The 16,093-nt window shown below is 38.0% G+C and overlaps 1 protein-coding gene across 2 annotated transcripts; it reads right to left on the reverse strand.

Annotated features, from left to right (window-relative positions):
- On the reverse strand, positions 1–13,612 carry LOC148854766 (peptidyl-tRNA hydrolase, chloroplastic-like). Of its 2 annotated transcripts, XM_088982110.1 has the most exons (9): positions 13,493–13,612; positions 13,213–13,393; positions 7,769–7,853; positions 5,608–5,675; positions 5,465–5,515; positions 5,294–5,367; positions 763–821; positions 600–676; positions 1–474 (listed from the first exon to the last, which is right to left on the reverse strand). In XM_088982110.1, exons 2-9 carry the CDS (start codon positions 13,354–13,356, stop codon positions 361–363), a joined length of 672 nt encoding a protein of 223 aa, XP_088838236.1. In that variant the 5' UTR covers positions 13,357–13,393; positions 13,493–13,612; the 3' UTR covers positions 1–360. The 2 variants fall into 2 exon arrangements, with proteins under 2 accessions (XP_088838236.1, XP_088838235.1); XM_088982109.1 differs by having other exon boundaries at positions 13,213–13,612.
- Positions 13,613–16,093: the final 2,481 nt, after the last annotated feature.

Raw genomic sequence — 16,093 nt, forward strand, 5'->3', positions numbered from 1 at the left:
AGACAATAAATGAAGGTCTCCTGGTTTCTCATCATTAGAATTGATTCTTTATTTGACTACATTGAAGCAAAGTTGCTTCTACATTTTAATGTTGTCCCATCCAAAGTAAATTGATTACAAAAATAATAAGAACATTGTTGCTCGTATCTCCGGTTTGAAAAATACAAAAAAGCAATGACAAGTTAAATCCCCTTGTTTGGGGATTGTCTGTCTCGATCAAGCTTTTGAACTAGCTCTTTCTTGGACAGGGCCCATGAATTGCAGTCATGAAGAGCAAAAACCACCAGACCATTTTACCCTAGCTAGCAATAATCTTGTTCACTCGTAATTCCCAAAGCAATCGCATTTACTTTTAAGCTCTTAACCAAGTTGTTCCATTGGCTTTGGAGTATTAACAAATTTTGCACTCTTGTCAAATCCCTCAAACAAAAGAATCCTCACTGCTTCCAGTCCAGTCTTAAGTGTGAAATCCAGCTAAAACACGTATTAGATTAAACAACGAGGATTCAGAGCAGTGACAATCATATAGACACACAAGTAATGACCATGGGTTTCAAATCCATACTGTGGTACATAAACCACCAATTTTACAGATTTACCTCATCACGTTCTTGTCTATTGAAAGGTTGAAGAACAAAATTGACAGGATCCATCTTTCCAGGAGGTCGTCCAATGCCTAGGATAAATTTTATGAACCTAATTATGGCATTGTAACTATGCAGATAAACAGACAATCATACAAGTGACGAATAGGGTGCCTACCTATCCTCAAACGAGGAAAGTCACGGCTCCCTTTAAAGTGGTCAATGACACTTCTCATACTGCAATCAGAAAAATAAAAAATTATAAGCTCAAAAGAAACGATAGTAGGATAACAAGTTCAAGAACAATCCTTCAGGTCATCAATTGCAATACCAGTTTAGCCATTCATCAAGCAAAAGATTTGGTGTTGCATTCCGTTTATCACTTTTATATTGTTTAATACGACAAAAAGAACTAGAGATGAACAATGAGTTCTTCTTAGGGTGATCATGTGCTGGGCCAGGCTTCCAGGCCTATGACTAAATAAAGGCCATTACCTAATATTGGATCCAGCTATATGGGGTCTTGGGAGGGGTGGACTGAATATGGTCCTAACCTTTCACATTTTTTCACAATAAGTGTCTGCTCTCAGCCCCAGACCCACGTTATCACAATTGACAGCCCAAGATTTTACCATTACACCAAGTATATATAATATTTTATATTATATGGCATATAGAATCAAAATGAATTAAAGAAACACAATTTTGAACAGTTGTAAACTTTATGCATATTCATGATTTTGGAGAGTAAAACTTATTAAATTAAACTTTGATGGCAGTAGTATAGGTAACCCAGGGCCGTCTGGAATTGGGGGTCTTCAGAAATGCTGAGGGCCCGATTGTAGCCTTATTTTCGGTCCTATTGGTGAGGGAGACTCAGTTAATGTAGAAATCCAAGCTGTAGTTAAAGGAGTAGAGCTGCGAAGGATCTGGATGTGGGGCATTTGATAATTGAACGCAAATAAAACTGGTTATTAGAAGGCTGAAAGAGCCAGAAACTGCAGCTTGGTCCTAAAGGAGGGCTATAAGAATATTCAAATACTTAACTACTAATATAACAGTTACAGTTCAATGGGAAAGAAGATCAGCAAATGGAATGGCAGATTTTCTAACCAAACAAGGGGTATATAGGAATCAGTTCTTTTGGGCTCAACTGTAAGATGTGTGTTATAGTTTAGAGGCAGCATCTCGTGCCTCATTGTGGGGAGTCTGTTCTATGTAACTTTTACTTGTGATTTTTAATTAATAGAACTCTATTACTTGTCAAAAAAAAAATTCACATATTTATCAAAAAAAATGTCATATCCTCCCTACAAGAAAGACCTTCAATCATTATGCATATTTCAATAAATGAATTGAAAAGGTATATTACTGAACAGTTCTTAGTTTCGTGCACAATAATGATTTTGAAGAGAGCCCCTACAGGTAACTAAGATGGAAGGGGGCAGCATAAGCTTAGAAACTTCACTTAGAAAAACGAAACATATAAGATTATATGAACCCATAGTGCAAAAAAAAAAAATGTATGTATATAAACAACAGTAAATATAAGGACATGACCTGAGTCTGAAAATCCGAGGAAAACACTTTTTTTTTTCTTTTGATAGCAAATAAATAGGAGACAGGAGAAAGCATACAAGGTGTTGAAGGCAACTTTTTTAACAAACTCAAATAAAATAGCTCATAACACAAGTGGGTTGGCTAGAGCATTAGCTAAAATCTTCAAGATTAAGTGTGGTCTGTACGGGAATTTCCTCTCCTTAATTGGGAAGGACAGGTGTCCTAAACCTATAGGGAGGGGGTAGTTGCATTACTACCCCACTCTCTATTTAAGCTCCTTAAGGTGAAACTAGAGTCTCCTCTTAGGAGAAAATTGTGTCTCAAAGCATACCACTCTTAGAGATTCTTAAGAAAATCCAAGATAAAGAGAGAAGAAAAAGAGTTCTTAGGGGAAGATAAGGAAGAGAAAAAGAAATCTCACTAATAAAGGTAGGTAAAGGAAAGTCCTCTCTATAAATACTTCCTCACTCTTTTGTTTTATTCCTAAGAAAGGAAATAGAGGGAAAGAAAAACTATCTACGACCAGGTGTTTTTACTTGGTTGGTTATGGTCCCTCTATCAAGATAGGTTAGGGATTAAACCATCTACAGTCTTATTCCCAAGGGCTGATTATGGTTCCCTTCAAATGAAAATGAAGAACAATGGGATAAAAACTGTCTACAGTCAAATAGTCTATTTGACTGGCTACGTACGGTTCCCTTCTTGTATACAAAATCCAGAAGATTAAGGGTATCTACAGTCAGAATTGTGTCTGATTGACTACAGCTTATTGTGAAGAAAGGAGTGAGAAGTAAATCTTCTTTGTATCAAAAATAAAATAAAGAAAGAAATGAATTGTTGTGGAGTTTCTTGATTGTATTTTTTTTTCTTTCTCATTCTTGTACACTTGATGTAAAAGAAATGCAAATGAAAAGTTCTTGGTAAGAATACTCTAAAATTCTTTTCTTTTGTTCTATGCATTCATTTCTCTAAGTCAGAACCAAAAGGTGTTCTCTACTTTCTTGTAGAGATGTAATTAAGGGGAACAATCCATACAATTCCCTGAATAGGCCTTACCCAAAATATAAGAACTCAATCACTCGATTGAGTGAATTATGTTGCATGAGAATTTCTTAAAATTCCACACGAACACAAGGTATGAGTTTTTTGGCCAAAGCACCTAAAGAAAGATATCTCTTCATCTCACCAAAATGCATAACCTCACAATCAAAAGGCCCAAAATCATCTTATCTCCAAGCCATCTATCTATTTTCAAGTGCTTCAGCGCCTTCCACAGTAAACATTTTCCCCTTTATTGTCACACCATTTGATAGAAGGCCAGGAAAGGCTCTAACAAACCTTGACAATCAAATCTATCCTTGATTGCCAACATCATCTGAACCAACTTGAAGCAAATTTACATGCTTTACACCAATCCCTGGATCTGCCACATCCCTATGTCCTACATTGTCAGAAAACCCATAGGAAGAACATGAGAAATCATGTCCCCACCCACAAACTTACTTCAAACAATATGTGGTGACACAATCTTGTTGATCACCGAGAATCCAAGATAACTAAGAATGCCTTGTTGAGTTGGGATAGGGCTTTGTTGAGTTGAGGAACTGCTTAAGAAATGTACTATTTGGGAGTGGTGCGGGAGGTAGAACAGCAAGGATAAAAGAAATGTACCATTTGATAAAATCAGATCATTGAACAAATATTTGAAAGACAAGCATACAAGAAAAGCACTTCATGTAAACACATCAAGTTTGAGGACATCTAAGGATAATGTCAACCATAAATGACCTTGTTTTTCTTTTCTTTTGTTCTAATTTATCTTTTTTTTTTAAACCATAATTTAACAGTGGATACGGTTTTAAATAGAACAGACTGGTAAAACAGGATTATGTAGCCAACACCCCATATAGTTGGGAATTTGTAATAAGGCATGGATGATGATGATGATCTTTTTTGGGTGGGGATGGAATTTGGGTAAGAAGATTGGAGGTCATCCATTGGAAGGTGAAGGAGGACCCAGACCCAGGTCTGGCGATATGAACCCCTGCAGATCAGACAAGTTCAATTTACAGAGAATTTGTTGGTCAAGTAATTTATGAAATTTTAATAACTAGTGGAGGCCTTCAATTCAACCATGTGCATTTGCAGGGATGATTGAGCTCCTCAGTTCCTCTGATGTCTCTAATTTTCCATGCATTAAAATTTTAATCACTCATGCTGTTGAAAAGCGATTGTCTTGATTGAGTTACAGATGATTCAATTTTGTTTTTACCATTTTTTTTTACCAATTAAGTTCATCCCCACTGACATTTACTACTGGGAAAAGAATAGTTTTAGTATATGCTTTTTTTCCTAATAGGATCCACTGATATAGACTTTAAATAAATAAATAATAATAATAATAATAATAATAATAATAAATAACAAAATTTATGGAGAGGAGATGTTCCCTTCTCCAAGACTAAGCATATCAAACAGTGATACCAGGAACTTTGAAACTAAAGACTCTAGCAGTGGACACTGAGATGACACCTTCTACAGATCTTGGCAATGCCTCAAGCTGAAGTCAGCATAAAACCTTGCCTCTTAGAACTTAAAAATTAGCACTCATAACAAGATATCTGAACATGGAAAACCATCCAATAAGGAGTTCATACTTTAATTTTCTTACCTTTACTAATATTCCAATTTTTTTTTGGTATTGGATGTCACGCACCACTAATAACCCCCCTCCCCTTTCCCCAAATCGGTGGTTGCAGGAATCAATTCCACATCAATGCTGGAGTGAACCATCTAACATACCAACGAGCCACCCCTCGGTTGGTGTGTTTATAGCTGTGTATTTAATTGCTATTTATAGCTGTGTCCTTTGCCATGATCTTCAGAGGTTGATGTGCCAGACACCCAAGGACACTTGAATACTTGGAACCCATCCATGTACCAAGGAAACACTGGTATCAAAGATATTGAAAGTGTTAACTATCTAGATTCCAGTAATGTTGGAAGAAGAAAACATGACTATAACTACCTTACATAAATTAAATATTTGATATTATTTTCTTATTGGCTTCAATTATGGAAAGTGTTGCTTATCATTAACAAGAGAGCGTGTCACATGCAATTAAAGAAAAGGGAACAAAACAAAGTACCCATTGTGCCCTCCGTGTCCACCTTTCGGTAGGAGACGTAATTTTGCAAATGGCAAATCCATGTCATCAAATATCTGTATAAAAGTATAATGTTTACCCACCACAGAGCAAAAAATAGAGGAAATATTAATGATTTAGGAAGAAAAAACAGATAAGGATTGAATAATTTACCACAAGTACTTGACTCAGTGGAATCTTGTAATAAGAAACAATGGAGCCAACCTTCAGAAATGGGCCCCAGATGTTAAGATTTAGAAAACGTATATTGAAAATAATGGTTTGCATGTAGAAACCTATTGAGACGAGTTACTTACAGACTCACCACTTGCATTCATGAAAGTCTGAGGTTTGGCAAGTATAAGTGGGATGTTTCCTATATGACCTGCACATGGAGAAACAACCCAATCAAGACCTAAGAAATGCATGAATTCAAGGTCTACATAAGATAAGATCTAAACATAGTTAAGACTTATTTTTGTGATTGTTAACAACCAAAATGTGTATTAATATAAATGGTGCATGAGATGGGTATGTGAATAAAGGCTACCTACTGGATCAATTAGAAGAATGATCTGATGGTTCCAGAACTGGAGGCAAGCCAAAAGGATACAAGTTGAAGTAGTTAAAAAAAAAAAAATTTGGGGGCTCACAATTTAACAGAGGATATGGCCCGTCATCATCATCATCTAAGCCTTATCCCAATTATATGAGGTCAACTACATGAATCCTATTTTTCCATTCCATTCTGTTTACTGCATTATCCATTCTTAAACTATGAGCACCTAAATCATTTCTTACCACTTCAACCCATGTCCTTTTTGGTCTGCCCCTAGACCTTCTAACCTCTTCAACTTGTAACCGATCACTTTTTCCTACAGGTGCTGTAGGTGATCTTCAATGCATGTGATGGGAGCATCTAAGTCTACCTTCTCTCATTTTATCACCTATTGGAGCTACTCCTAGGTTCCTTAAAATGATTTCGTTTCTGACCTTAGCTTTCTAGTTTTTCCACTCATCCATTAAGCATTTCTTATTCATTTTTTGGAATGATGTTTCTTGACTGCTCAACACTCTACTACATACAACATTGTCCTTGCAACTGTTCTATAGAGTTTTCAGGATTTCTTTTTTTTTTTTTAGTAATTAACAGGTGAGCATGTTAGCATATAGAGTTTTCAGGATATGTCCCTTGATAGAGTGAAACACTGAAGCAGGATTCATGCATGCAATCCCATATAGGTGGGTTAAGGATTTGGTGAGTTGAGATGGGTGATGAATACAAGCCTTTGGAGTTTAGAGTTTCAGAGTTCCAAGAAAAGCCCTTGCCCAACAAAGGAGCTCCCTTGTGTAACATGTAAAAGGGCAACCCACTGTACAAGGCTCCTGCCAATGCAGGGTCTGGAGAGGGGCAGATGTATGCAGGCTTACCCCTGCACATACGGAGAGGCTGTTTCCAAGATTTGAACCCTGGTCACCCAGGTCGCAATGGGGCGACCCAACTGTTGCACCAAGGCCCACCCTCTCCCTTGTGGAACATGTATAAAAACTATATTATGTATTGCAAAAGGAATTCATGGAGAAGGAAGCATACAGTGAGGAATACAGCCGACCAATAGACCTATTTATGTTTACTAAAAGCAATAGATGAGCTCCATATAGACTAGACCTACTAATGGAGCAAGTAAAACTGACTGCTTTCAGCTGTGCTTATTCAATTGACTTGTTCTTGTATGGTTCCTGCTGTTTCGGGTCTTTTGAAGGGGAAGAGAGAAGAATTGTCATATATTGGGATGTGAGGAGATCCCTCTGAAACATCAAAAACATCAGGAGAAAGATAAGGTCCCCATTCCCCAACTTTTTGCCCTGCAGCATTTTTTTTTCTTTTTTTGATAAATAACAGAAAGTATTTCATTAGTTAAGAAGAAACACTTAACTGCCCAGCAGAGTGAGCAGCAGGCCCTGCAGCAAAAATATTACACATTTAATTTTCTAAATCAGATAGAAATACCCATAAATATCTTATAATGATTACTAAAGAGGATATAAGAAATGTATTTGTTAAAAAAAACTTGCTTAGTAAATGCCAATTTCATAAAGTCATCCAGATGCATCATCTAAAACCTTATGACAGTGAAGGGAAAAATCTAGGAGAAAGATGTCTTACTGAATTATCTGAAAATTGTTAAGGAACGAGTAAAACACATCCTTGAGCAAAGTTGTATCTAATGTGAATAATAAGAAATTCCTAATAGAAGTGGTCATTAGAAATCAGATCAATATATTAATTATATCATAAGAAAAGTGAGTAATACAAAATCTAAATTTTAAAGTATGGAACATTTTCTTCAACACTTCAAAATAATAATCTGAAGACAATGACTTTGCTCATTGGTTAACTATGATGATGCTATTCTATGTAAAGTGATAACAAGACACATTTTTTTAAGACCTAAAGAGTTACTTGCACAAGCAAACCTTTTCCTAAAAGAGCTTTGAAGCTAACATCGCTCATAGATATTCCTTCAGCTTCAGCTATGGTGTCTAACATCTCAAAACCTACCTGGAAAAAGGCCCATCCATTGGCACAATAAGAAGATGAAAGAAAAAGAATAGGGAAAAGAAGAATTCCTGTAACCAATGCATCCAAAAAAGCATTAGATATATTAACTGATAATAAATAAAGAACAAAGAGCCAAACCAAATTAATTATTATAAACTGCAATATCCTTGAACATGCAGTTCATCCATTACTGAATAAAAGTTATCTGTGATGTAGAGCTCATTGGATAGTGCTCAAATAACCTTCGTTAAAGCACCAAAATTAAGGATGTTAAAACTTTTCACATAGAAAAGTCTGTCCATGGTGGTGAAAAAGTACACCCTATGTTTAAAAACAAAAAGGCATGTGGCAAGCTATTACCCAGATAACATCAAGGGCACTACTGGATACAGTCTCACATACAAAATTTACACTAAAAGTTGAAGTATACAACACAATACAGAAACCCTTGCACTGGTATCTGGGTACCATAGGTGACAAGGTGCAAAGACATTTCAATGGATGAGCAGTAAGCTTCTATACTATCAATTTTAAGAAAAACATCAAACTAATATGAGCTGGGATGATGTACTTTGCCTTTATAGTAATTCAATACAATACCAATACTTTACCTTTCTCAAAAAAATGAAGAAGATATAGAAATATGCAGAAGAGAAATATATTCTCATGCAGGGAAAGCATATAAATGAATAAATAATCACATAAACAAAAGATATGAGAACATTAGGAGCTTTAGAGAAAGCCATTGCATTCTTTGAAATCATGTAATAACTGATAGCTATCAAGAAGCTCAAATGTTTGGTAATATATAAAATGGTTTTAAATAAGAATGGAAACAACACAATATGCTTACATATATGTGAATAAATATGTATGTATATATAGAAATGCAAACAAAAGGCATTTCAAGAGTTGAGTCTAACACATTTTTCTTAAGCATTGCCTCAAAGTGTAAGCAAACCTTGTATACTTTTTAAAATACTGGGTGGACCAATATTGTATCATTTGCTCATTAGGCTCATGCTCCAAGTTAAGTTTTTTTTTCTTTTTTTGAGAAAAAGGTAAAGTATTATATTACTCAAAAAAGCAAGCCAAAGCTGCACAACAAGGAGCTGTACAGTGCCCAAAGATATCTGTATATCTTCTAATATGTATATTCTGTGTGCATAGATATAAAAAGAACTCCAGAATCAAAAAAGGAGATATAAGGCCTATTCCTGAACAATGTGATCCTATCCAAGAATACAACCTACCCCAAAATCCTTTCAATAAATCCTTTTTGTAATGAATTTGTTTTCCAACAGTATTTTGTTCTTTCCATCCAAATTGTCCAAAGTCCAAACCACTAAAGCTGGTCCAACTCCCCAAATAACCTTGCCTTCTTTGGAAAGACCTTTCAGTTGTCAACTCCTTAGAACTGCCAATAAATTTTCTTGAAAACAGCAATGTACTTCAAACAGCCCCAAAAATCTTGCCCAAAGATTTCTTGCAACTCTGCAGCGAATTAGAAAATCTTGCCCAAGTTAAGTATGTTATTGTGACCTCAAGGTCATGTTTATGATTCCAGCATATCACAGCCCACCCACCTTCCCCAATACACAAGCATAAATGCTAGGGTTATCTCAAAATATCCATTGCAACCTCAAATGAAATGGGAGTTAGAGAAAACAAGGAATTTTAGCAGAAGTAAGAAGTAAGAAGCTTTTATTGCTAAAAGTAAGAAGCAAAAGAAAATTTTAGCAGGCTATAGGTAAAGATAATCTATGTATTTACCATTGATGCATCATCTTAATACCTTTCCTTTTTTATGAACAACAGTAAAAAACGAATTCATTAGTGAGATGAAAAGGCAACTCCATTGTAATCCCCAAGCCTGGTCTCCAAACCCCCACTTAATAGATTTTTTTTCTTTTTTTTTTTATGGGCACCCCCCATTTTATAGATTTAATGATAGAAAGGGTTACTTTGCTAATGGATAGGTGGTCCTATGGACCCCACTGGTTCCTTGTAGGCCCATTCTAAAAATCGTTATCATCTTGTTATGCAAGGTGCTCTCTGGACATGCTTAGGGCTGTAAATGGATTGAATTAGAATCAGATTCAACAACATCTAAATCCTATTAGTGGAAATTCAAATCCAAATCTTATCCGAAATCCTATCAGATTTGAAGATATCGGATTCCAATCCATCTCTACTTCATTTTTTTAAATAAAGAAAACTTTAAAAAAAGTTAATTACTTTTTAACTTATATATAATAAATAATACAAATTAATATAAATATGAAATATTGATTTTATTATATAAACTTATATATAGTATAATAAATAAAAATCATATATTTTTATTATTTATACATAATTATATAAATTTTATATATTAAAGTCGATACATATTATAACATAATCATATTTGGATTTTTGTTATGGACACACCACCCGGCAGCGCACTGCGATGCAGTCATAGGTAGCAGCACGCACATCGGGCCGCCCAGCAGCACGCACCGCCGGGCAGCACAGCACAGCAGCCCAACAGCGCGCCGCATGCACCGCCTGGCAACGCGCAGCACGTACCGCCCGACAGTGCGCGTAGCACACACCGCACGGCAGCAGCACTGCGAGACGCGCGCACCGCCCGGCAGCAGCAGTAGGGCGGGGCCCACATGACAGTTCATCAGGGTGGGCCCACACTTATCTTACCACGTCAGCTCTACTCGCCAACTCACCGCCAGTTTCACCATTCCTTATCCCTTACCCCTTATCCCTTATTCGTATCTTATCTTCTTAAGTAAAGAATTGTGTTTCCATTAGGAGTAGGTAATTAGGAGTTTGAGTTCAAGTTGGAGTTTGAGTTTAATTAGGAATTCCCTTCTGTAATCTCCTATTTAAGGAGCCACGAATTGAAATAAAGGCATTCAGTTTTCCAGTCAAGAAAGAGAGTGAGGAGAGTTCGGGTGGTCTCTTGGACAAATCACCCATTAGGAGAGTTCGGGTGATCTCTTGGACAAATCACCCACGCGATTGCCACAATAGGGTCTGTACGCAAGGGCAAGGGCAAGGGAAGACAGGAGTCTCTTCCGGTGGACCGACCCGTGACGAGATCCTACACGCGGGCCCATAACAATTTTAATCGGATCGGATCGAGTTAAATCCACATTCACTCCGATTATGTAAACAGGTCATCTGAATCTGAGATAACAAGGTCATATTTTGGACTTTAGAGCCTGTTGACAGTCCTAGACATGCCATCTTGTCTACTTCAGCTCTATTTCCTCTTTGGTTTCAAGCTTTCTTTTATTCGTGCCTGTCTTCTAATGACATCATATCCATTCTCTGCTCTCTGCTTTTTTAATCATTACCATGATCAAAAAGATTTTTTATTAATATGATAGAAAAAGAGAAACCCCAGTAGTCCAATAGGTAGGACTGGAGGGGACAATACAAAAGCAATGGGTTGAGTCAGCTTACAACACCATACAGACTCTTCACTACTCTCGAAACATAGCTTTCACAATGCACACAGGCATGGTGGCTCCCAAACCAGATCTGACCTACCCACCTTATCCCCTGCTACTGTGCCTGCTTTATGCTGTTTTCTGAGCTTAGAAACCACCCAAATGAGTTGTTCATGATCGAAGAAGAAACTCTAGATTTGCTTATACAGTTTCTTAGAGACCAATATGAGCATATGCTGATTTTAAGCCTTGAAAGTTAAAGAGTTATCCACCAAAAAATAAATAAATAAGAGAAGTTTAATTATAGGAAATGCTTCTCCAGAGATGGTCCTGAACAATTGGGTAGTGCATTACCCATATGGTCTATACAGACTCCTCCCATCCCATACCAGATTGACCTAGATTCCCAAATGAACAGAACAGTTATCAAGTATCAACACTGAATTTTGTCGTGCCCATATCCAGAGCCAACCATGTGGACTGTTTAGTCTGTCTTTGTGGAATGAAACCAGCTATTATGAATTATGATAGAACAATCCTCTCAAGATAGAGTCCATTGATACTATCAAGCAACCCTCACCATGATGACTTCAATTTTCTCAATTTTCACTGATCAATCAAATTTTCTTTAATCCAAATTATAACTTCAACTGATCATTTATTTACTATACTCAAATAGTAGATATTCCATCCTAGTATATTATACATATGTGATAAAATCGTCACATTGAACTTGATGAAACTAAATGTTGAACATCTATTGGTAATGATCCAATGAAGGCAGATTTCTGAACAGTACTCCATCCTGAATTTTTAACTGCACTCAACACATCCACTGATAACGGTGCCAATCATCCATGTTTTCACAGAATTAGGTCCACTTCAAAACCATGGCTGGCCTATATGGCATTGAAGATCAGGAGTATGTGATGTTGTTTCCCATGTCTCAAATTCCAGCTTGACAAACTGAAGTAGGAAATTCAGGTACCGAAGGTTCCTAGTGATGAGACTACCCTTTTATGGGAACAGTCTACAAATGACCAAATTGAGAAAAAGAACAAACAAAATTGGAGATTAAAAAAAGTGGCAAAAAAGGGAAGTCCTTAAAGGCCACTACCCAATGTTGGTCCCAGTTATCTGGGGTCTTGGGAGGGATAGACTAGATACAGACCTAACCTTTGGCATTTTTTTGGCACAAAGTCACCACTCTCGTACTCAAGCCTGTGCTCACACGTTTGTCGGGTCCAGATTTTACCATCACATTAAGCAAGAAAAATCCTTCCTTGACAATAAAGAAAATGCTATCCATTGTCAACTTCCAAATAAGCATGTAATAAAAGAATTGGCACTTCTCTTAATGAAACTACAGGACTTCAGCATCCATATGATACTTTCAATATCCTCCATCCCCACGATCCATTGGATCCAGACCTTTAAGTTTTAAAGGTCAACAACACTAAGACCTAAACATTGAATTGGGGCCGATGCAGACAAGAAAGCTTGAGCATAACGACATAACACCAGAAGTAACATATCCCAATCTTGGGTACCACCCGCAACCTGATTCCAGTAAAATTTTTAGTGGTGTTTCTTTTGCAGCTAACGACTATCTTTCATGGACTTATGTAGTAATAGGGCTACTTTTCTTCTTCGGTGAAGAGACATTAAAATAGAAGCGAGAGACGTTCCTAAGTAACCAGTTGGCAACACAGAACTAACTACAGTTCCTAGATGCAATCTTGCAATTGCTAACACAAATAAGACATTCTGCTTCCATACTTAACCCATCCATTGAAATACAAATCTATGTCACATTTCTTAACATTTTTTACTCTAAAGAAAAAGCATATAGAGCTCAGAACAGAAAGAAAAGCACGTAAAGCATCAACAGAGAGAAGGGGTCATACATTGTGTCTGGTGCCTCGGTACATTTTTCCCGGATTTCCGAGGCCGACGAGCAACCAGGGCTTGGGCTTCGCTTCCAGCACCGGTGTGGTTGCAGGAGGGCTTGGCTCCTGGCTCGAGGAAGCGAAGACCTGAAGGCGAGACATTCTGGCAGGAGAGACCAGACCGGAGCAGAAGCAGCAGCTGTAAGGGAAACGAACAGCGTTCGCCGGTGGGAATGAAATAGCTGGAATAAGCATGATTATTATATTAATGGTCAACAATACTAGAGAAGTGAGAAACCTTAAGGCCAAACCCGCGCCCGCTTTCCTTTGCAGATGTTCAAGATTCAGTTATCCTTCCCACCCCGTGGAGAGAATAAGGCTACGTTTGGTTTGAAGGAAAAGGTAAAGAAAGGAAGGCAAAGGCAAAGGAATCTATCGAAGGTTTATAAAGGTTTTTCTATCTTTTCTTTCCTTTTCCTGTATTTTTCTTCCAACCAAACATAGCCTAAGGGTATATATTTCTCTGTGTCCGAGATCATCAGAAATAAGATCTTGTGACTGTTGGATTTAGTTTCGAAAAATCATTTAAAAGATCCTGCCGTAAAAGTGGGATCAGCCAAGACTTATTTTCGATTTTTATGTGGCATTATCCATCATAGATTTACAAAAATCTTGTTTCTTTTGATGCTGGCCCGACCGCAGCTCTGAGCCAAAATATAAGCTCAATGTTCAATTCGAGCTGGGCCTAGGCTGACCTTGGCCCAGTCAAACTTTATTTTCGAATATGCATTAGGGAGACTTCATCTAGAGGTAAGGAGTAAGGATCAATGTTTTGTCTTTTTTAATTTCAGTCTAGTATCCTAAACTTATGTTAGTACCCCAACTTTCAAATATATCAACTGCAATTTAATGCTCGCACTGACGCATGTGATGTCACCTGTTATTTATAATATTCTAAATTACATGCAAAATCGGAAATTCTACCAGAGCAACGATTTTCATGTTACATGCGAAATCAGAGGATCATACTTGAAGCTGGCACGGTGAAATGGATGAAAAGACGATTTTAATCAGAATTTCTACCAGCTTTTCGCTTTTCTGATGGTACGATTGGAACTCCAACTGAACTATATTGTTGCTGAAAATTTTGGCGCGGATCTTAATATCTGACGTTCCTTGAAAATCAGAATTTCTGACGCTTGTAATTTCTCTAAGAACAGTGTATGATATAACTGCTGAAATTTTTAGTGTCTCGGAAAATAATGAAATAAAAAATACTAGGAAGAAGGCTGAAACTGTCTGTAATGCATGCGGGGACCATCTCTGAGAAATCCAAATCATGGGCTATTAAAATACATAAAACAGCATAACTTCGTCTCAAAGCACATGAGGTCAGGATCTTAGGAAGTTATCTTTTCGAGTCCCCCTGACATCCAAACCAACAATAGCAAATTAATCAATAGGGTTTAATTAGAACTAAGTTGAGGTTATAATGGAGATTGGGTCCGATGTTGTATACAAGTACAACCTCGTTTGTAACATCTAGACCATCTTGCATTTCTGTGGAGTAGGGGAAAAGCTGTGACTACCATTGACATCCATTTGAACCATCTTTTTTTCCTCTGTTCTTCATGTCAGTTGTATGTCTGACCACATTCCCCATTTCGTTTTGGCTATAGGAGACGATAGCCGGAAGGGGTGTAGATATGGGGCAAATCGGTGGGGAGGAGCTTTTGCATTGGGAGAAGGCGCAGAAGAAAGGTACCCACGAAGAGAAGATTTTTGTTTCTATAAGATTGAGGCCTCTGAATGCAAATGAGATTGCAAGGAACAAAATATAAAATTAGGAATGCATCAATAATAACACCATTATATTCGGGAACAATTTTCGCAAGCGATCCACGTATCCAACTGCATATACATTTGGTAAGTAACTATTTATTTTCTTTAATTTGGGATAACCGATTCACTTAGTACTGAATTTGGCAATGCAAATTTGCTAAAAGGCTCAATTTGAAAAGGATACAAATATAAATATAAATACATACAAAATATAATTTTTTGCACTTTATATATTTGCATTAGTATTTGTCCAAACTGAGCCAAAGCTTAGGTTTATGAGAGTTACTGATGGGTGGGGGAGGGGGTAGTCGTGAGGAGGATCCATAGCGTTCAGCAAATCAGAAACTAAATATTTCTGCTCTGTTAAGATGTTGGATCTCTTTGTCTTGATCTTACCTCAACTTTTCATTTCTTTGCTTATTTTCCTTGTTTAGGATTCTGATGAGGGCAGATTTGGCCCTCCAGTGAAATTGTGACATGTGGCACCTCGTGACAACTAGGAAAACACTCAGCCAACAAACTTACGAAGTTGGTGACCCACCCGGGCACCAATCTGGCCGGCCTAGCACGACCTGCGCGGCGCGCACACGGCCTGCGCGAGCTGCGTGCGGCCTGCGGCCTGCACGACCTGGCCGACCTGGACCAGCCTAGCGCATGATCCGGCCAAGGCGCCCACCGACAAACCTGGCCTAGACACTGACCCGCCGACTGACACAGGCGCCAGCTTGACGACCTGGTCTAGACACTAACCCGTCGACTGACACAGGCGCCAACCTGACGACCTGGCCTAGACACTGACCCGCCGACTGACACAGGCACCCCTCTAACAACCCGGCCCAGGCGCCGACCTGGCCGCCTGACACAAGCGCCAGCCTGACGACCTTGAGGAGTTCACCACCATACCCTGGCTCTGACAGGATGCGACAAGTCTTACCGTTTGGAGGCTTTTCACCCACCTAACCCGCGAGGACTCCGGTATATAAAGACCTCACCCCCCAAAGGGGAGGGGGGAAAAAAGGGAAGTAACCCCTGCTCTCTAGCTCTCTCATATTATCTT

The sequence above is a fragment of the Nelumbo lutea genome, chromosome 4, assembly GCF_056320005.1.
Source record: "Nelumbo lutea isolate HS-2025 chromosome 4, American lotus-T2T, whole genome shotgun sequence".
Classification (NCBI taxonomy): domain Eukaryota; kingdom Viridiplantae; phylum Streptophyta; class Magnoliopsida; order Proteales; family Nelumbonaceae; genus Nelumbo; species Nelumbo lutea.